Source organism: Nelumbo nucifera, chromosome 2 (genome assembly GCF_055504915.1).
Source record: "Nelumbo nucifera cultivar China Antique chromosome 2, China Antique-T2T, whole genome shotgun sequence".
NCBI lineage: Eukaryota > Viridiplantae > Streptophyta > Magnoliopsida > Proteales > Nelumbonaceae > Nelumbo > Nelumbo nucifera.
This window is the reverse complement of record NC_142650.1, coordinates 68,429,196-68,452,347: the sequence shown is the minus strand read 5'-3', so window position 1 is coordinate 68,452,347 and position 23,152 is coordinate 68,429,196. Positions and strand designations below refer to the sequence as shown.

The following is a 23,152-nucleotide window of genomic DNA, read 5'->3' as shown; positions in this document are numbered from 1 at the left end:
GATCACCGTGTAGAAAAGCATTGTGGACATCCATCTGATGCAATTCCCAATGTTGGGCCGCAACAACTGCTAAGAAGGTTCGAACTGTGACCATTTTAGCCACAGGGGCAAATGTCTCGTTGTAATCAAGACCTTCAACTTGAGTGTTGCCCAGGACTACCAACCATGCTTTAATTTTTCAATGGACCCATCAGAGTTGTACTTGATTCTATAGACCCATTTACACCCGATTGCCTTTTTTCCAGGTGGGAGGCCTTCCAAGGTCTATGTCCCATTGTCTTCCAAAGCCTATATCTCTTGGCGCATAGCCTCGCGTCACCGAGCATCAGTCATTGCTTCAGAGAAACGAGTAGGTTCTCGGCCTGCACTAATAGCTGCCAAGAAATGTCTATGCTTCATAGAAAAATTATCATACGTCATATAATGAGTTATGGGATAAGGAGTACCTGAGGACTGAGATGATGTAGGAGAAACAGCGAAGGGGTTTAAGCGACGAGCTGAGTGTGTGACAAAGTCCTGTAAATAGCTGGGGGTCCGCTTTTCTCGATGTCCGCGGCCTAATACCTCCGTGGTGGGCTGAGGAGCAGCTGGAGTTTCATTATCTTTGTAATCTGTATGGCTCCTTGTCTCATTAATAGGACTTGCCTCTTCATCATTACCCGTGTTCGGATGTCCTTCTTCATCGATCGTGTCGCTTCCCCTGACTTCTATATGAGGTGACTCAGATACCATGTCAGGAGGAGTGGCTCAGGGCAACCCAATATTTTCTTTGGCTATGGGAGGACTGGTTACAAAGGGTTGATGTGTCGGAGTGGCAAAGGGAAACTCAACCTCACTAAACACCACGTCTCGTGAGACGAAGTAATCACCAGACTCAAGGTCGTACAATTTCCACCCCCTTTTCTCAAAAGGGTACCCAATAAAGACACATTTCCTACTCCTAGCAGCAAACTTGTCACGGTCCCGAGTATGCGAGAAACATAAGCAACCAAAAACTCTAAGATGTTTATAAGAAGGACTTTGTCCAAATAGCATCTCATAAGGTGTTTTACCACCAAGAAGAGTCGAAGGTGTTCGGTTAATCAAATATCTTGCGGTCAAAACACACTCACCCCAGAAATTGATCGAAAGATGTGCTTGAAACCTGAATGCTCTGGACACATTCAAAATATGATGATGCTCTCTCCACACGACCATTTTGTTGTGGTGTCCCAACGCAGGAAGTTTGAAATAAAATTCCTTACTCGTCAAAATATGACTTCAAGGATTTAAACTCTGTTCCATTAACACTTCTTACCACCTTAACCTTCTTATTAAATTGTCGTTCAATCATGACACATAAATTTTTGAGTGTTCTACCAACTTCACTTTTTTCAGCCAGCAAATAAATCCAAACCGCTCGAGAATAATCATCAACAATTGTCAGAAAATATACCGCACCACAAGATGCAGGTACTCTATAAGCACCCCATAAGTCACAATGAATTAATGCAAAACAATCAGTCACCTTATTGCTGCTTTGAATAATAACATCTCTAGTTTGTTTTGCCTTCAAACAAACATCACAAGTTTTGTTCTTACTATTACTGATATTAAGAAGTAAGCTAACCGTTTGATAAGAAGGGTGTCACAATCTCCGATGCCACAAATCGCATGACCCAATTCCATCTGTCTTGTAAGCTCAAACCAGTGGCACACCCTTGAAGACATAGACCCCATCAAGTTGTTCACTTGCACCAATCAGAGTCCTTGAGATGCGGTCCTGTATCACACACAACTTATTAGTAAATGTCACAATATAATCTGTGTCATAAATTAACCGACATATTGACAATAAATTAAATTGAGTTTTGGGACATATAATACGTGCAACAATTTAAAATTATTTCCAAGTTCAACGGTGCCTTTTTTCACGGCCTCGGTGTGTGCACCGTTGGGTAACCTAACAGGACAAGGTGCAACATCATAAGTGTCGACGAGCACATTTAAATTCCCTGTCATGTGATGTGACGCCCCAGAGCACATTTAAATTCCCTGTCATGAATTGTATATATATATACAAATTCGATCGGAGTTCTTGCTCCTCAAAACTTTCTAAAAACCAACTCCTAATCCAAAAGGAAATACAAAGCTTCTAAAACTTCTAAATCCTAATTGTACAAATCCGGGATGAGGATGAGCCTTATCTTCGTCCAATACAACTATATATGATGATGGCTTTTGATCTCCCATGAAGCATTATTAAGAGAATGGAAAAACAATTCAAACACTTTCTTTGGGTCGGAATTGATGAGACTGAAAAACATAATTGCGTTGCTTGGGTTGAAGTGTGCAAAACTCTAGAGGAAGGTGGGCTTGGACTTAAATGTCTAGATGACATGGGCAAGAGTTTTCGTTTAAAAGCATTTTAGAGAGCTCTAACTTAGAATGAGCTGTTGGTAGGATTATTTTTGGTCCAAGTTCATTAATAGTTGGCACCTTGGTAAAGATTATATAGGCTCTTCAGCTTGGCGTAGAAATGCTGAACTCATGGAGACCCTCATGTCTAATTAAACTTGGCATATTTGAGAATGCCACATTTTCTTAAATCCTAATGTGATTAACCCCACGATTATGGTGAAGGACGTTTTGAACGATAGAGGGGTCTGGCACTGGGAGAAAATAGGGGAAACCTTTCATCTGACATAAATGAATTAATAATCTCTAGGAAAATATCTTTGAGAGAAAGCTTTGACTTTTGGATATGTCAGAATATCTCTAGGATTGACCCCTTTGTTAAACAAAGTGAATATCTGAATTAACATTTTTTGATAGAAATCTAAAACTACTAGTAGTGGATTCCAAATGTTTTTGAAATTTCTTTGCAATATATATTTATATCTATAATATTATTTTAAGGAAAATATTCACAAAAAGTTTTAATCCTGAGATCCATCTAAATAGAGGGTGTAAAACAACATTTTGTAGTTAAGGCTGAAAGGTTAAGAGCAACAGACCATTATAGGGCTGAAACTTGATGGACTTTATTTCATAGCAATCCATTATCCTTGGACTTCATAGGGTGGTTGAAACCAATGGTCACTTAAACTTAAGTGTTGGGCCTAGATTGAGCCCAATTTGATTGGCTTAGGGATTCATTGCCTCTGTAATAAATTCGGTCCATGTGTTTCCAAACATGGGTTGAGCATATAGGGAATGATATGATACATTTGTGGGTCCCATTCCATAGACTAGTCACATGACAACTTTTGGATCAAATATGGATTTGGATCTCCATATTATATAATATAATAGAGACCTATCCCAAAACAGATTTGGATTAGTCCTTATGCATATTGCATTAGGAATGGGGTCTATATAGAGAGATAAGAGGGAGAGTTTGACCTAGACTATTCTAGCTACTCTCTTGTACTCTCTCTCTTCTTTCTTACTACCCATAAAGTCTAATTTGAACTAGTCTAGCAGAACATTATTCTTCCATCATTCTCTACTATGTTTTGAAAATTAAGTATCATAACTAAAGTGGTTATCACAGCTGCATACATCCAAGGTTGTTAGAGACCAAATTCAACTAAAACCTAGTTATAGGATCAACCTCTGGCTTTCTAGCTTTAACTATGCAATCTTTCGTTGGGAGGCTGATTTGGGTTTGAGTTCTGGTTCATAACAGTGCTAGATTGATCATAGGAGAATGCAATTCTCCAAACTCCAAGAATCAGATTCTTGGGTTCAGATTGAAATTTTTTAAAATTTGGCCATTTATTCTAGTTGGTTTGGCCATGAAACAATCTACTTTCAGTCCATTCAACACATATGTCAACAATAAGTTGATCACATTGATCATTCACTTATTTCCAATTTTGAATAATCTGACTAGGCCTCTATTATGCTGCTATTTGTATTGAAGGCTTAGCTTCAGATTTGGAGGAAGGTATTTGATCTTGAAATGTTCAAAGTTTAAATCTGAATCCAATTCAGCCCTTATTGGGTAAGGCCATTAGTCCTAACAACATCAAGTCCTAGACATGACATGAGACCGTTTGGCCTTCCTTGGATTTGAATAATCTTCATCTTTCAACTTATCGTAGCCAATATTACATTTGGAAATATTCATCATATAATTAAGGGGTTTTAACCGTTCAGTCCACCCCTAGGGTGGAGCTAGGATTTTTAGGGGTGGACTGAATCCTGTCCGTGGGTTGATGCATGCTAAATTCATGGGCAGGATGCGGTTTAGGGGGGGGGGGGGGCGTACTCTTAGTGCGCTGCAATTCAGATTTCTGAGGGGGATTGCAATCCAAAAATCCCTATAATTAATAATAGCTGCCCCAGTTCTTTCATTAATGCTTTGCTTCATCTAGTATTTGTTTATCATTTTTAACTCAATGGAAAGAGTTATACACTTGGCACAAACTATTAGTATTTTCAAAGAGTTCTTATTATCAAAACCACAGGGTCAACTATTTTAAGTCCTTAGACTGTATGTTTGAGTCATAAGATTTTTAACCTTTTCCCTAAGCGTGATTCCACTTCTCTTGCAAAGATATTAAGCTAACTAGCTAGGTGCCATAATTGATTGTTCTGCATGCTCAAGTGATTCTGCTCATGAATCTTGGTTGGCTTCCCCATAAATAGCCTCAAGAGTTCTTCATATATCTTGAATAGTTGTACATGTAGAGATCTTATCAAACTCATTCTTTTTCAATGCATAGCATAAACAATTTATAACCCTGGCATTGTAAGGGTTTTTTTTTTTTCCTTTCTTCCTCAGTCCATTTTGAGGAGTCTTTGTCTACCATTTCTACTCCTACCCTTTTGGTTGGTTTGTGGGGTCCAGTCTCCACAACTTTTTGTAGATCATAATCTAGAGAAATAAGATAAATTTCTCATTCTAATTCCCTAGTAAGTGTAATATGCTCAGACATTGGCTTTGAGTGGCCATACCATCACTTATCTATAAAGTTGATTTGAGGTGAACCTACTCCGATGCAACTTATCCAAGAGGGGGGAGGGGTGAATTGGATGCTTGAAAACATTTTCCCTTTATTTATAAAGCCTTAATGCAAGAACAGTAACTATGAAGGTTGTGTGTGCTAACTAAAGTAATGCACATAGAGATTTTTATAGAGGCCAACTTCGACCTATGTCCTCTACTTAATTAGGCCCTGGCCCTTTTAAGTTCCACTAAACCAAATAGAATGAGGTCCCTAGGTGCTAGGTGTGGTTCGGTTAACTAAACCGTAGGCCTTTTCTCCAAACCGAACCAATATTATTACTTTTTGGAAAATTTGTAATCAAAATCGAACTAAATTCAAACAGTTAACCGGTGGATTGGTTCGGTTAACCTTCAGTTCAGTTTGTTGGTTTTCTGGTTTTTTATTTTCATAATATTATATATAATAAATATAAAATATTATATTATAAACAACAAACAATATATTATATTATATATATATATATAACGGTTAGTTCGATTAACTATTGGTTTTTTATATTAGTTAACCGAAATCAAACCAGTACCTTTGGTTTTTCAAAAATACTGAACTAAAACGAAATAGATTAGTTAGGTTAACTGAAAATTTTGGTTCAGTCTTGTCTATTCGGTTCAATTTTTCGATTTTTGGTTTTTCATGATCATCGCTACTAGGTGGCAGTCAAATCACAACCCAATAGGGCTTCCCTTTCGGGTGCTTACTATACTTGTACATAGAGGTGTAAATCGGGTCGTGTTAAGCTGACATGACACGGCACCCGCCTACAGCCTGTGCGAAGAGTGGGCCATGTCGTGCTTCCCTCCCTTGGGATAAGTTGGGGGGTTGGCCCGACATGGCCCACAGAGCGAGCCCTTGCAGGCCATGCTGGGCCTAGGCTAAATCGAGCCAAAAAGGCCTAGTCCATTTTTTTAGCTAACTTTCCTTTGGGCTTTAACATCCTTGGGAACAAATTGAAAAATAAAAAATCTATCAAAGAAATGGAAGAAATACTTACCAAAATACAAAATAGACAACAAATTAGAAAAATAGGAATTTTATTTTATTTAAAATATAAAAAATTACAAACTAAAAATAAAAAGTTACATTGTTGAAAAAAATAACAAATAATTTAAATAAAATTGAAAAAATTACTCCATCTCCTTCATGTTAATCATTTGCTTCATCATGTGTAATAGTGTCATGCCCTTCTTTGTCTTGTAATTTATCCTTAACATCCAACAAATCTTTAAAATAGATGTCTTTTTCTTGTTTCTCATGGAAAAGCAAATGTCTAGCCAAGTAGAGTACCACCCTTGCTACTGAAGCTAAAGTCAATCCTACATTTTTGGCAAATAAATCTTTTTCCTTTCCCTTCAACCTCCACTATTTTAAATATTTTCCAAATCGGGCTAGTGAACGTACCATTGAGGAATTGGTTTTGAGAGGATGTACTAACCATTTTTTAATTCTAAAAAAATAAAAATTAATTTAATTGCACTTACTCGGATGGTCAAATTACCGATTCAAAATCTCAACTTGATTTCAATGGTTGAGACCTTTAAAAGCCACCTAAGTGGCTAAATTTTTAAGTGCCTAACTGCCTAAGTGTATGGCAATATGTCAGTATGAGACTGTATGAAAATTGAGATGAGAGACTGAGAGAGTACGAGAATTGCTGAATCGGTGTGATGAGAATGGTGCACTGGTGTGGATGATAAGGTTGTTTATAGAAATTGAAAATAATTTAATCGTCCAAAATACCCTAAAAACTAACTATTTTTTTATTTGTTGGGAGGGGTATTTTGGTCATTGTAAAGTCATTTATTACTTTACCCAAATTCCCTCAAAGTCCCAAAAAAACTAGCTATTATATAGGACATAGGCATATAGCTGTTGGAGGGGCATTATTATCTTTTTCATGCAGGCTCGTGGGCCGTGCTGTGTCGCATGCCATGCCACATGTTGGGCTGGGCCGACACATGGGCCATGGGCCGGATTTACACCTCTACTTGAATTGACTTTCTTGGTGCTATCCCTACCAACACTAATGTTGACTTGTTTGAACACTCTTGACACAACAAATAATAATGATAGTTAAAGCATAGATACAAACATAATACCTTTTAGTAGGCTTATGGAAACAAATACAAAGTAAACTAATATCATAAGCAAGAGGATGCAATATATAATGAGCTTAACACATGAAGAGATTCTCAAATTTCAATATGAAACATATAAGGCACAAAGTATACTCAATTTTTCTCACTTTAACTGATTAATCTCAGTGAACTCTAATTTTCTTAAAACCCCTTGCTCAAAGTAATGCTTTCAATATGGTAGATATTTCAAAAACCAGTTCTTTTTTTTTTTTTTTTTTTAATTGAAAGCCAAAATATCAATTTATAGATGTTGAGAGCATTTGACCGTTAGAGAGACGATGGGAAGGCTTCAAGCCATTCTTATTATTGTTTAGATCTTAACGAATATATATAAATCATAACAAAAGAAGAAACTAATGATTACGTCTTCAAATGGTCTAATTTTTACCGCAAGTAATTGACTAATAAACTAGGTATTAGTGGACTAGCAATCTATGCCAACTCTCGGCTATCAAGGGTACTTGACCCATCAAGCACCTATAATCGACACATGAACATTAACAACATAACATATGCCTTGCTTGTCAAAGGTAGTCGACTCATGAATAGTGTTTCGACACATAAGTTCCAACTGTTAAGGGTAGTCGACTCATGAATAAGAGTAACCGGCTACTCAATGTTCAAAACCTTAGAATCTTGCATAACTTCATTCCAAAGGTCTAGACTTTGTTGCCTTAGGTTTTCATAGTGAGATTAAACATATTTTAAGTCTAGGAACATCTAAGAACTAGACCTAGTCTAACCGATATTAGTCTCTAAGGTTTAGGTTAACTGAGTTTAGTCTTGATTGAACTTATACAAAACATGCATCTCATGAATCTTGTAATTCACATCAAGTCTTAAACACAATACGACATGACACAATGTAGACTTCTTATACTTGAACTTCTTATTCTTTTATCTCAGAATAGTCAATATCTTCTTTTGGAGAGATTCAACATGATTAAGAGCTACCCAATACTTTCATTCATATTTTGCTTCATTAAGTATTTATTAACCATTTTTAGATCAATGAAAACAACTACACACTTTGCACAAAGCATTAGTACGTATACTCTCAATGGGTTTGTTATCATCAAAACATATAGGGCTAACATTACCCCTTCTAAAGAGAGCACACTATGTCAATTACCACAACCACTGTCACTAGAACTCATGCACCCGAGGTGGTTCAATTAATCACTACTTGAACAATTCACTCAAGAAGACAACACTCACATGTCTAGTAGCTCTTCATCATTAATAGATATAGAGAGTAATTCACAGGATACCTCTACTTGCATTGCACTTTGTAGGAGCCTCACACCACTCAACCTAAAGTGCACAATGATGCCATCAACTTGCTGATTTCTCCACTAAAGCACTACCGTAGGACAAATTCAAGGCCTTGATGTTTAGGCTAGGCATCCACTCTTATTCCCTTCTTGGCTTGAGGGGGAGAATAAAGGCAGATGGAGCAGTGAATATGGAAACTCTACAAGCCAATGATCTAGACCCAAATTGAGGCCCAAATCAAAGAGTGAATTCTAAAATGAAGGATTCACCATTTAGGCAACTGTAGGAGCAATATTGACTTGCCTATTCGTATTGAATGCTTATTCTCATCAATCAAATTTTTGAATTTTAGTAAGCTCTAGTTAGAGTTGGATTTTATATTCTTTCCATTCTTTCACTGTCCTTTTATTTAAAGTCATCACTTATTTTCTATACTTTTCTCTCACATTGAGAGAGAGAGAGAGAGCCTCAAACATGTGCAATTATCTTTAAATGTAATAGGTAATACGAAAAAGAAAGGTACTTCTTTGTATATATATGCAAGAAGATGTTAAAAGGGTGAAATGGCTTTATAATTTTTTTCAACTAATAAATGTTTTAAATATCATGCTAACACTTTGAGGGTCCATTTGGTTTAGATAGGAATTGGAATTGGAATCAAAATCCCCTAAAGTTAGAATTAGAATTGCCTATTCTGATTATCTGTTCGGTTTAGATAGGAATTAGAGTCGAATTCCAATTGTTTCTATTTGGTTCATCTAGAGCCAAAATCAGATTCGACTAAAATTTTTAGTTTTTTTTATTAATTTTTAATATTTTATTATTATATTATTAATAATTAATAATTAATATTTAGTATAGTATTATTAATTTATGAAAATTTTAATGTATTATTATTTTGTTTTTAATTTCTAACGTATTGTTATTTACTTATTAATTTATGATTATTTTTTATTACCTTATTAGTATTCATTATTTTACTAATATTTTATTAATATTAGGGTTTGGTGTTTTTTCAATGGTTCACTACTTTTTGAAAAAAGTATGGAATGGGAATCAAATTCTTATTTTGACCAAACAAATGGCATGAATCCTAATGGGCCTTTCTGATTCTAATTCCAGGCACCTATTTTGGGAAACCAAACAGACCTTGGATAATGAAAAAAGGAGGGTGGAATAGTAACTTTACCCCAAATTACAAGGATGAGCATTACACACCCCCGCCCCCCAACCCCCAAAAAAATAAATAAATAAAATAAAACAAAACCTATATGGGGATGACTAAGGTTGTGCTCGGATAAATTTGAGGATTTATGATTTTAGAGTTGAAAGGTAAAAAGCCTAAATTTAATTAAGCTTCGGGCTTAAAGTGTTTTAGTTCTAAATTATTATGTTTTAAAAAAGCAACTCTTACCGAACGCTCAAAGCTGAAAAGGAGAAGCTTATTTAAAGAAACACTAGTAATTATTAGTGATCAATAGATGAATACATTTGACTCAAACCCCTAGCTAGCTAATAGGGTACATTAAGTAATTTAACTTTATAAAGAAAATTCTCCCTTTTAAGAAGTCTTTGAATAAAGTGCTCTAGTTTGTTTCAGTTTGCTGGTTAAGGAAACGAGGTTTCGATTTCAGACAGTGAAGGTAATTCTCGAACCTTACGCTATCTCCACCACCCTATAAAGCCCTAAAATTGTCAGCTCGCAAATCTGCTTTCACATCCTCTTGTCTCTTGGTCTTGGGCCTGCCTTCTCGTTGATCACATTATTACTTTTCACATCTGTCCCTGCCAAATTAGTCGTCCATTTCACTGGTTTCCTTAATTTCCATCCTCATGACCTGAAAACCATAAGGCGGTCGTCTAGTGTGTTTGACAATTCCAGCAACTATCAAGTGTCTTGGGTTCATGCTAAATCATGGAAGCCTTTTATGATTTGTCAATCTCTGTGGTCCCTGAAGCTTTAGCTTCATCCTGGCTTCTTCTGATTCCTGAAATGCATGGGATGTCTCGTGACTCATGTCTATGGGGATGTCCTCTCCAAAAGCCATATTAGGGCAGGAAGGAACTGAGCTCAGTGAGCTTCAGAAGCAAACGTACTGTTTAATGATTCTCTCTAAGCTACTCTAATATAATCAGTGGAATTATCTTTAGGAGTTTGGCGTCATTTTCCCCTCCTTGTACCTCTGTCCCATTAGTGTTGAACTGGCTTTGCCAATAATGTAATCCAGTGTTGCATGGAGAGCTAATTAATAATTCTGTCTTTGTCACATAGCTTTTACTCAAGCTATAAGCCTGGTCTAGTTGGTAGGACTGGGTTGGGTTTCTGTGGCAAGAGTGCTGCTAATCTTCTCTCTTATCTGGGTCTTGGATTAGAATTATTGTTAGAGTTGTAAACTAGTGAACTGAAGCCCCACCACCCATGATTGGAGTCCCCATTTCAAACTTTGCCTTACTTCTCAAGTACACAGTCTGTGCACTGATGCAAGCAACCATGATAATGTTGCTGCAAAGGATCAATTTAAGATTTTGATACTCATGAGGTTATGGAATAAAGAATCATGTAAGAGAGAGAGAGAGGGAGAGAGATTCATTATTTGATGGTCCTACCCAACTTTCATGACCAGCTACTCTGCTCTCTTGAACAGTAAATTTGGAATAATGTGAACTGTGGATTGTATGCTACCACATGGAAGGTAGGTCAGGGTCTTTACTCTTTGGGATCATTTATTAATTATATATGAAAGAAAAGATGTTGGTGGGTGGGGAGAGGAGTGAGAGAGAGAGAGAGAGCTTGGTGGGTGGGGAGGCCAGGACAGAGAGAGAGAGAGAGAGTAGATAGATTAGATAGGACATAGGTAATGAAATCTGACAATGTTCCTGGCAATTATGTTCACTTGGCACCGCCGAAAAGGATTGGTTCCATTGGCCCATCTGCATCTGCTTCTAATGCCTCGAGACTTTTCCCTCGCTCTCTGGTTTCTAATCCACAGGGAAACTGGGGGAGAGAGAGAGAGTATTTTGGAAAGCTGAATTCTCATATATTCAAATTTCAAAGATCTTTAGTGAAAAATAAAAACAAGAAAGAAAAAAGAAAACATGATTTGACGTTTCAGATTCTGTGCGCTCACTCTCACCCCAACAAACATGACAGCAACGATTCTCTCTCTCTCACGGACGATAATATTCCATGAAACTACAGTGCGCAAGGTGCATAGTGCGCAACCTGTCGTTTAGTTTCAGCAACTCTTTCGAAACTCGTAATATTTCTTTCTGTTAGATCACGTCATTAGATATGGAGAGAAAGAGATCCAAAGTTCAGTTAGATGAAATACCAGAGTTGTGCGTGTGAAGCCACAGTGGTTCTATAATCTATACTACTTCTTAACAAAGATTTACAAGCAACTCATAAAGAGTTATTCTGCATGCAAAAGATCAAGAAAGCTATTTTTGGCAAAAGAAAAAAAAGCTTGTAGGCATACAAGAGAATCTCTCTCTGTGAAGTAAACAAAGGGACTGTCTATTATTTCTCTGATCTATCTATCTATATATATATATAATTTCTTTCTCTGTAATCTAAGGAACTGTCTATTATCCAACGTGTGATGTGACCCATCTTCTCTGACTAAACCATCCATGTCTGCGGCATGGTTAAGATTCCGCTTAACGTTCATGGCTCCAACCTCCATGGAAGGATGGATGGTGCAAATTAAACAGTGACGTATCACCCTGAAAATCTACTGATTTCTTTCGTTTTTTTTAATGCTAAAATCTCTGTCATTGCAGTCTCGCACTTGCACGAATTAATTCAACGAAGGATGCTCATTGAAAAACACGCGTCTGTTGCTGCGTGTTTACTTGATTCATTAGTATGGTCAGTGTTCAGTTATCAAGTATGTTTGTTTGTTTGTTTTCCGGCGGAAACGAGCCAGCAGCGGTCTGTACGGTTATGCGTAGAAGCTTTGCTTGCTTTCGCGTGCCCAAGATGTTGCCATTGTTTTTTGGTGACCCCTCTCTCTCTCTCTCCGCACACATATGCGCCATCAAATTTGGTGTTTTTTCCTCCTGTTTTCTGATCAGACATTCGGACCTGAAATCTGAAGTTGACGGGTGAACACGAAAAGCTGCACCCATTAAATAATACATATACCAGAGAGAGAGAGAGAGAGAGAGAGAGAGAGAGAGCTTTAAACGTTGAATAAATGGCGTGGATAGAAGATTTGCACAATATAACCCCTTGTGTAACTGATACCAGATATAGTAAGGATAATTTAGTAGTAGAAAAAGTAGAAGATTGCAGAGAGATATAGGACAAGACAAGAATCTCAATCTTATGATCTCTAGCTCCATTCACCTTGACCATGAGATCTCTAAAAAATTTAGGTTGAAGATAAAAGAAGAAACTGTATATGTTAATTAAGCCCAAATGACTGACAGATTGATGCTCTATGGATGGCTTGGGCACTATACAACTCTTATCAAAGGATAATTATATGGGAGATTTAGTTTGTGTAGTTAATAGACTGAAAATTGAAATACATGCACTTTAATAGGTATTTTAATTTCTCTCTATCTCATTCATTTAACAAACTTTTCAACATTAATGGTGATTCAAATAAAAATAATTATGTGATTAATGTATGAAGGACATTTTAGCTAATATGAACAATTAAAGGCAGTATAGAGATGGGCTTGAAAAAAAAAAGAGAGAAAATGAAAATAAAAATAAAGTGAAACTAACGTCAATAAGACCTAAAAAAACAATGCTCCACAAAGTGAGCATCCAAGCTTTATGCCTGGAAACATTCATGTGTGATGGGATTCGTCTCAATGACATTAGATAAATAAACACCAACTACAATATGAGGAAAAAAAGCAATTTCATTTGAACATCAAAATGCTTAGGTTCCTGCATGTGCCTATACCTTTCTGTGATATGCGATTCCTTGTGATTGACTTACTGGTTATTCAAATTAGCTTCTTTAAAACATAGCACACACACACACAAAAAAAAAAAGAAAAAAAAAATCAGCATAAACATTTATGGGAAACATCATACAAGGTGCTTTCCAGTTTTTGTAGAAGCCACTGTCATTTGGAGACAAGCTTCTTTGAATCAGGAGCTATTGATCTGGCATTTTTAATGTTATGTTTTCATCATGAAAAGTTAAAAAAATATAAGAAATATTATGTTCTCATTGAGAAGATTATCCTCCCTCGAAAATTGGTGGTAACGTTTAAAAGTAAGCAAAACCGAATGAGGCCCTTAGTTATCAAGGAGAATGTGTTCATCAGTTTTGCATTCACAATAATTTATTATTTACCTTAATTATTAAGTTCATCATAAAAGAAATCACAAATATAAGAAAACCAACCCTTCAAAGGAATTAGAGAAGAAATAGGAGGAGAGCAGTAGAGATCCTTAAGAGGTTCAACAGTTCCTACCTCTTGGGTTAGGAGGCTTGGTGATCCTCAGGGTACTAGAAACTTGATTCTAGTGACAAGATATGTTGTCTTAGTAGAACCCTTGAGTCTTTTTCGGTCCTTCCCCAACAATTGCTTCATCAAGTTTTACATGCTTATTTCCATCGAGTGTTAACCCAAAATGAATGTGAGGAAAATGAGCCCACTGCAAGAAAACAATTCAATTAACCCCTTTGAACAATTTTTCTTTTTCATCATCAGTAACATGTTTTCAGTCATGATTATTAAATCAACACCAAGTTGTTCATCAAAAATACAAAATGTTCTTTAATGTAGGTACAAGCACATGGTTCTTACAATCAACTGCAATGTATAATAGGGTTTTACAATTAAATTATGCATTATTAAGTAATTTTGATTTTGAGAATGATGATGGGAAACAAAATAATTAACTACAATTAATACTAACCACCAATATAGGGTTGTTCTAGCATTTAATTTCTACGAAGAGGTGAAGAAAAATGGCAATGAACCAGGATTTCGATCAAATAATTAACCTCTATATGTAGTTTTGTGTGCCTCAGTGCTGCAGCTGGAATATTTAGATATGGGCGATTCAAATGAATGATCAATAGTAGTCTGTAAGGCTTGTGACTGCTGCTATGTTTGATCTCATATAGAGCTTCTTGCAAGGTTAGGAATTATACTCTTTGCCTAAAGGAGAAGTTACAAAGTAGAGGTCTTAAGAATTTTGCTTTGTCAATCAGAATCAATATTGTTAAGTAACAAATTAGCAAAGTAATTTGGCAAATGCATGGCATAAAAATGTGGTCTAGAACACAGTCATTGATTCAGTTACATGAGGCTTTATGTTATTAATCAAAAAAGGATGCTTGGATGAACATGGAGAAACTGTTACAGATGGAAAGCAGTAAAGTATGTAACCAATTTTAACCCATAGAATGATGAAAGAAACCTTGCCCGAATTCTTCAATTAGGGTTATTCAGAAGATTTTATTTCATATATTTACTTTGTTATTTTATGTATTCATATATTTAGCGTTTTTTTGGCACACATATCTAATTACTTTTACTAATTATGATTCTAATCTTAGCGTTAGCATTGTCACTTCAGTTGATTAAGGGTGATTTCATTTTTTAGAAAGAAAAAATGCAGTTGCTTTGTAAAATTAAGTTTGGGGCATCCTTACAATCTATAAGTACATTATAATTCTAAATAACTTTTGTAGGAATACCTATTTAATTCCCGTATTATAGATGGTTATATCAAGTATGGTCTTGAGAAATAATTCTATTAAGATATTTAGAAGCTATGATGACTCTGTGGTTGTCAATGAAAAGTTGTCTTAGAAATCCAGTAAAGCAAGCATACTTTGAATGTAGTAACATTCTCTTTAATACTTTTAGACATTTGTAGAACAATGGTACAGATATGTTTGACTGAGTTAAGATGAAGATGCTTTTGGACAAAGATATTAATTTAGACAAGCCATTAGAAAAGAAAAAACAAAACAACTATATAGGTTGTTTTGATTGCAACCTCCTCACAGTCCTTAGCTTTATGTGGTTCACTTGATTTTCAAACAATTATTTTACTAGGGTAAATACCAGTAGTTAACGAGCTCTGCCAGATTTTGTAAATCAGTTTCCATTTTGTTAATCAATTAAAGAAGCTCCCTCCAGTACTCAGATTAATAATTAAGGAATATAATCCTTATTATAACTCACATTTTTTGCTGCAGTGCTAAAGGCCTCCCTATGGCTAATTTCAGGGTTACTGGCCTTTATCCTTTGAATCTCCTCCCTGCAATTAAACAAGAAAATAAGAAAAAAAAAAATACTGCAAGACTTAAAGCTGCTTCAATTACCACGATAAACACCTAAAATTGCCACTAACATAGATGGTTAGCTTTGAAAAGAATGGTCAGAAATCATTGAACTCACTTAATAAATCGGTTATACGCCGAAGGAACACGCTGTCTCTTCTCTGGGGCTGCTAAATTCATAGTATAAGAAACATGGGCCAGTTTTAGTTGGTCAAGATCAACAGCACTAACATGAAAAATTAATCCAAACCTAATATATATGTTCTTGTATGTTGATATATTTGAATATGAACTGACCACTTTACTCTAGATTTAAAATTCTCATCTATCAATGGAACTGCACCTTTGTTTGCATTGTTAAAAGAATGGTGGCCTCAACAATGCTCTCATGTCTGTTTACTTCTATAAACAGTTGGGTGAGCAGGTATCTTTCAAGACATGACTACTTATATATGTTTTCATGCTGAAAATGTTATAGTTGTCAAGGACTGAAGTAAATTGCTCACATGTTATGTATCAGAACCCTGATGAAACTGGCACAGTTATAAATATCACCTCAATTCTAGCCACTGATACTGAGAGCGATGATGTCATTTTCTTTTCTGGGATTCACTCCGAATATCAAATCAAATGGTTTCAAGTTAACTGGTATTTTATTAAAATATATCACAACCATTTTAGTAAAAAAATCTATTATATGGAGAGATCAGTTTGCATTCAAAACAAACTTATTGTCCACGTAATAGTTCTATACTAAACCGGGCCAACCAGATAGAGAGCCGGCCGCAGTTACAAGCAGGTTGTAACATAACTGACTCTAATCTCTTATTTGAAATTTAAATTTGTAACTAATTACTTTTTATCTGTGGTGTACTTTGTGTCATTAATTGGTTATAAATACAAACAACTGACTCATCTGAATCATCAAGATATGGGATTATCAGTAAATGAATCTTTGAGACTTTTTTTTTGGTACAAATTCATTAAGTCGTTGTCTTTAGAACCTACAATTCATATTAAATATTGTGTACTTTCTTGGCTTTGAACCTTGAAATTTCAAATGCATGTGGTCACCACTTAGATAACTTATGCTCAGAGAGAGAGAGAGAGAGAGAGAGAGAGAGAGATTACGGCGCATTGGAAGCATTCGGGGTTGGTCGTTCTCTGCAGTGTCCAACATGGAAACCTTGTTGCATTTGGAAGAGGAACCAGAACCCTTAGTAGAATCTTCAGAGCTTGAATTGTGATTCTGCAACTTCTCTCAAAGAAAAAGAGAAAACTCTAATCAAATCTTTCCCTTGTTCTTTTCATTTTTTTTTAATTTTTATGGGTGACTAGGGATTTCATCTTTCCCTCTCCCCTATGAAAATCTCAACTCATAAATAAGTATCCTACTTCAACAAAGAAGAGAAATCAACTATTTTGATTGGAACTTTTAATTTTGCACCATTGTGCATGGTATAGAAGATACCAAGCTCTGTTGCATGAAAAATAACAATAAAAGAACCGATCAAATCAAACTGAAACAGTGTGAAAGCCCATCTGAAGAATTAGTTTGATAGTAACATTTTTAGATCAAAACTTCAATTTAGGAAAAAAAAAATTGACCCATTAAAACGAGAACCCCCTTCCATGAAAGACTAGCCTTTAATTTCCCTCCTTCATGAATGAGCAGAAGTTTTTCATACCTGAATATCTTGAAGAGGGAGTGGCTGTAGTAGAGCACCCATGTTCACAGACAGCAGGTTAGCACAATGCCCACATCTAACCGTTACAACATTGTACAAACTGGTGCTTGGAACGCTAACCTGCGAAGGCAAGAAAAAAAATGACTCTATAGTTTCAAGTTGACCGATTAGTAATTGAACAAAATATTTATATAGATCAGTAATGAGTAATAATTTGCCTTTTCTAAATATAAGTTTGAAGAAAGAACATTTCGAATGAATCAACCGCTTTCCAACTTGTCATTAACTGCATTCAACAAACTCTGTTATTTTCTTTGATTTCACTACTTCATTGTTCCACAGATAACAGTGTTTCTGGTGTACTCCTTTTATTTGTCTTCAATGGATAACATCCTTTTCAATTAATTATCTGTAGTTTAGAGACAGAAAATATATCACAGACCCATTTGCTTCTGTTCTGAACTCTAAGAAAGCCCGTATGCCTATAACTTTCACCAGTTGCTCACTAGATGGAATCCATTAATTACTTCCTATATTCAATCATTAAGGAATCAACTGAGTAATGGCTGCTCATAGTATGAGAAAAAGGGTGGGGGAAGGGAAGAAGTTGAGCAAGAAGGGACATAAACATGAGAGAGAGAGAGAGAGAGAGAGAGAGAGAGAGAGAGAGAGAGAGAGAAAAGAAGAAGAAGAAGAGTGAAGCTTTTATTTTTCTGCATTAAATATTTCTTTGTTCTAGACGAACGTCTCCTCAAGGCTCAATATCTCGAGCCTTACATGGATAAGGCTTAAGATATACAGTCTGTCTAGCTCTCATCCCTTTCGGTGCGCCCGACTTTTTTTCTCTGACACCAAAAGCAAGAAGAGATATTAATGAAAAGAAAATGTGCTGGAGAGAGACAGAGCTTGAAAAAGACGTGACTGGAACGAAAACCATAAAGCCCACTACACACAACTCTCGAACATGGCGGAGGGGGAGGGGTCTCAGGATTTAGGTGGGAGGGGGGGGGGGGTGGTAAAGCAGCAGATCTACTGCTCTTGTTGCAGCAATTGAAATTACAGTTCTGATTTAGCAAAACCAAAGCGAAAAAGATAATAAAGGAAAGCTTTAAAGGTTCTGTTAAAGAAGACCTGTTATGATGAAAGGAGTTTGCAAAAGAAAGAAAAGCAGCGTTTGTGAAAAGCTTCAAATGGTGTTGAATTTTGGAATCCAACGCCAAAAAAGAGATAAAATCTTGATTTAGAATGTAGATTCAATGGCGTACGTAGATAGGGTTATATTAGAGGATGAGAACCCACACCCCAGAAACAAATTATAACGAATAAAGCCATCGAGAGAAACTGTGTAAGTTGTTACATAGTTGTAGCCATATAGGATAAATATAAATAACAAGACTATTAATAATTACCGAAAAAAAAATATTAGTAGTAGACACTTAATAAATGGAAATTATAACCAGGAAAGTAACACATCTTTGTACAGGAATTCAAGAAAGTGGGTAGATCTAAGAATGTGGAAGTTTTCCAAGTTCAACTGTATTTTGATTCTTGAGAAACCACAAGACCTAACTAACCCTAGAACTAACTCCAAACATAGACTGTAGAAATATCTTACTGGTTTTGCAGAGAGCGTGAGCGAGAGAGAGAGAGAGAGGGAGAGAAAGAGGAAAAAGAAAAGATTGTCATGGTCAAGGGAGCTTTTGGGTTTAGAAAGCTAGAACTAAAGCAACAAAAACAGTCTTGTTCCAGTGAAGATACTAGAGACGTCAGTTCAAGAAAACCATAAAACGTGAAAAGCTCCAATTTGACTCATCTCTTGGTCTGTGGGGAACCCTACGACCTACTCCTAGCCCTAAACATAACCGATATTCTCTTTTCATATGGATGGAAGATGCCCGGATTATTTCTGGTGAACCGCGCAAGATTATCATGGTGAAGGCAGCTCTTGGTTTTGAAAATATGATGTCCAAGCTATCCCTAACCCAGGTAAATATTGGGCTAAAAGCCTAAGAAGAGTTGAATGATGAAATTGTCTTTCAGTTTTGGGGAATTGTTTTCAGTTGACAGGACTGAAAATTTTGATCGACTTGCCTTATTTTTCTATTACTCTATGATATATAACTATATTAACAAATCAAAACCAACCAAATACAGTGGGAGTTGTTGCTTACTGTAATATTTGAGAGGTTTCTAAGTAACAATAAACGTTGATGAACATTTATTCTTTGAAGATTCAGAATTTTGAATCAAGAAATTATATATAAGGTCCTGGGACTGGTAAGACCACTTAATAATCATCACAAAATTACTTGTTGACGTGAAAAGAAATTTCTTTCTGTACATGAACTGAGTCATGAAGTTGTCTTTATTTGTGAGTTTGGATCATCACATCAAAATCCAAGGCCTGACAATTTTCTTTTTTCTCCAAAACTATAGAATTTGGATGTATATGAACAGAAATCCACTTAGCCATATCAAAGCTGCCGCGTAAATATTATGGAAAAATTAAACCAGGTTTTTGTACTAGTGATATAGACTGCAACCTGAGTGCTTTTTAGATTATGAAATCTGAATATGTAATTGGACAAGCCTGTGAAGCAGCTTCTTAAAGATTAAGAAAAGAGAGAGAGAGAGAGAGAGAGAGAGGTATACCGCTAAAATAGTGTTGCAAAAGTTGCAGTGGACATAGCAAACATGTTCAGATGCGACGTCGAGTGACATTTTCTGGTGAATTTTCGATCTCCAGATCCGAGAGAATTGGCTAGAAAAGGAAAGGAGATAATGAAGATGAACAAAGCTGTGGAGAAAGAAGCCAGCAGCAGCAGGAGTAACGAGGGAGAGAGAAAGAATGGTGGGGGATGTGGTTGGATTTTTAAGGAGTATAGAGATCTTTTGTACAAATAACAAAGATGAGCGATGGGATTGGTCGGGTCGGGAGGAAAAACCGGAGTGGAGGATAGCAAGGTGGGAGTACGGAGGAGTGGTTTTATGATGTGGAAAAAAGCGGTTTTTCTGGATTGGCTGGTTCTAGGTTCTGTCTGCTCTTGTATGTGTGTGGGTGTGACACTCTGTGTGTGCGCCTCTGAATCTGAAAGAGAGAGGGAAAGAGAGAGAGAATTATGATTGAGTGAATGAGTGGGTGAGACTCTCTATACTCCATCTGTCCTAGCTTCCCTAGCGAACTAGCTAGGGGACGCGCCAGATATTAATGGTTAGAATGTCTAGATACGAGAGAGAAATAGAGACTTTAAAGAGAGAGAGAGAGAGTAAACAGTACTTACTCTGCAATATTTACTCCACATAACTTTTCTAAACTTCCCCTTACATTGTTAATTATCATCCTGCTAAACTGATAGATCTACAATAAACGAAGAAAAATCGTAGATCAAAGAGGGTGAAACCACATTGTAACCACCATAAGAGCTTTAATTTAATGGAAATTACACCTTTTTATTTGTGGGGAAACTGCCTAAAGTAGTTGATTGGAGGAAAGAGAGAGAGAGAGAGTACTAGCTGTAGAGATCAGCCTTTTCTTCCTGCATGGATGCGCAGATAAAGGCAATTAATTACGAACCCCAACTGGTCATCCGTGAGTTCCATTAAGATCTCTAGCTAAGAAGCAACTTCCATCCAATCAAATCAACTAATACTTATCACCTCCAACATCTAAAGTTGTTGTCAATACTAAACAGACGAGATTCTTAAATGATCAAAGCTCCAAACATTTTCAGACTCTTTTTTCAGTCCCAAAGCCGGTCCACTGATCTGGGGTTTGTTTGCACTTCATCAATTTCATTTGTAGTGGTGCAAAATTATGGGGTTGCAAAATCTGATTTATTTGTTTCAGCTTTTGGCTTCTTTTGTCTTTGTAATATTGATGAAATAAAACAAAACCTGAAGCAAAGTAAACGAAAATACCCAAAAGCCAAAGTGAACCAGAAGTTACATTCTTACTCTTCTCGTTAACACTCTCATTGCATTTGTATTCGTGCAAAGGAAATTGCACTATAAACAAATGGAACCCTAGTTTCAAGTTTCAACGACTCAAATGGTCCCTCAAGCCATATCTAGGAAAATCACTGAAACCCACAAATTACATAGGCTTTGGTTGTTCCAAAAACTACCGAAAACTCCAAGTTTCTACCAGGACGGTAGGACACCATCCCATCAACTACAGCTTTCTATTTCTCACTCAAGAAAAAAAGACATGTATTTCTAAAATTATAAAAGTTGTCAGTGAGGTATCTGCCCCTTCTCTTGTATCTATTACTTCCAAAATTCTGAGAAAGGAAATTGGAATTCAAGTGAAACCCTCTTGAAGTTTTGATTCTCACCACATTTTCAGAGTTTCTTCATCAATTCCTGTGCTAAGTACTGATCTACAAAGAATTTTGATCTCTTTAGATACTGATGGCTAATTTCTTCCCCCAAGTTTCTACTTCCATACTTAGCAAAAATAATTGTTCCAATGAGGGCTCCTTAATGTGATTAGTAAGGGCCCTCACTTTTTACGGGCATGATCCCTCTGCCTTCTGCAAATTCAACGGTTTGGGGATGGAGGGTATCAGCTGGTCGCCCTCACTGAGTCACAACTTAGTCGACAGAAGTGGTTTATCTCATCTCACCGACTTACTTCACGGTCTATGTCTCATTTATTTGTTGTTTTGGGTGATAAAGCTCTGATAAAACAAATATCAACAGAAAGTACTCGTGGGTGGGCCATGGATTGAACCGTTCTTTAGTAGCTAGCTTGGCTATTCTTTTCTTATGTGTTCCTCTCTTTATTGCGAATACATCCTTGGTCCCTGAGCCTGGCTCTACCCTTTTACTGAGTGATCACAAATTGTGTTGTGTGTGCTCTTGCTGTTCGGGCTCGGTAAAGCATAAATTATTGAGTGGATCCAAAAGTACGTCGCCAATAAGTGAGTGGGCTCCATTGGAGTTCAAACCAGCATACCAGCAGAGGGAGAGACGATTGTGTTTATCTTGACCAAGGGGTCATTGGCCAAGAGAATTTCAGGTTGGTGTGAGTAATGATTGTTGATGCTTTTGTATCTAAACATATTTTAGGCTATAACTCCATTGTCAGTTTAATTTATTCCGGAGGAGGATTTGGTGTACTTGTCATTTATTAAGTGAAGGAATCCAACCGATCCAAGGAAATTGAAAGCTAGTCTGTGGCTTCATGAATCTTGTTTCACCCTTCTATACTGTGGAAACTTCTTACTATAATAAAAATTTGAAAAATGTTATCATCATTCAAGTCTTATCCCAACTATATGGGATTAATTAATTACATGAATCTTGTTTTACCATACTACTCTGTTTAAAATATTTCAAAATAAATTGAGAAATGTGTATAATACCTACTATTGTTAATCCAACAAAACTTTAAAACAAACTTAAAATAAAGTTGACCTGATTATAAGGGGGGGACAGGTTTTGGGATTCTACAACTTATACGGGTATAGATAGGGTACAGTATTAGGCTAAACTCAACCCCCCATTCGTATATTGTTGGAAAGCAATATAAACTTTATGTATTAGGTCTTGAATTTAATAATATTTTAAATTTTGCATGAGGGATAATTTATATATATATTCTTTATATGCCCCAATCAAATAATTATAAATTTTGTTGTTTATTTGTGTTATTTTATTTATTTCTTACTTACATATGACAAGAAATAATAGAAAATTAGATGTGGGTTCTAAACCCAATCACCCCTAGGGTAGTGTCGGAAAAGGGTTTTGCATTTTCATGTGCGGAGAGAATTTGGATTTTGAAA

At 36.2% G+C, this 23,152-nt stretch overlaps 1 protein-coding gene across 4 annotated transcripts; it reads right to left on the bottom strand.

Annotated features, from left to right (window-relative positions):
* Window positions 1-13,674: 13,674 nt before the first annotated feature.
* LOC104601443 (putative axial regulator YABBY 2) lies at window positions 13,675-20,530 on the bottom strand. Of its 4 annotated transcripts, none has more exons than XM_010264769.3 (6): window positions 20,016-20,530; window positions 17,364-17,483; window positions 16,807-16,924; window positions 15,794-15,845; window positions 15,578-15,653; window positions 13,675-14,033 (listed from the first exon to the last, which is right to left on the bottom strand). In XM_010264769.3, exons 1-6 carry the CDS (start codon window positions 20,082-20,084, stop codon window positions 13,920-13,922), a joined length of 549 nt encoding a protein of 182 aa, XP_010263071.1. In that variant the 5' UTR covers window positions 20,085-20,530; the 3' UTR covers window positions 13,675-13,919. The 4 variants fall into 4 exon arrangements, with proteins under 4 accessions (XP_010263071.1, XP_019053973.1, XP_010263069.1 ...); XM_019198428.2 differs by having other exon boundaries at window positions 15,794-15,842; window positions 20,016-20,526; XM_010264767.3 differs by having other exon boundaries at window positions 16,807-16,930; window positions 20,016-20,525.
* Between the last annotated feature and the right edge of the window lie 2,622 nt (window positions 20,531-23,152).

What these genes read in the sequence shown, in the direction of transcription:
- LOC104601443 (XM_010264767.3), bottom strand. Translation starts at nt 20,084, where the DNA reads ATGTCACTCGACGTCGCATCTGAACATGTTTGCTATGTCCACTGCAAC. An exon ending in GCGTATAACCGATTTATTAA is followed by an intron (nt 15,654 to 15,793) that starts GTGAGTTCAATG and finishes GTTTAATTGCAG; the next exon opens with GGAGGAGATTCAAAGGATAA. An exon ending in TTAGCACTGCAGCAAAAAAT is followed by an intron (nt 14,034 to 15,577) that starts GTGAGTTATAAT and finishes GTTTTCTTGCAG; the next exon opens with TGGGCTCATTTTCCTCACAT.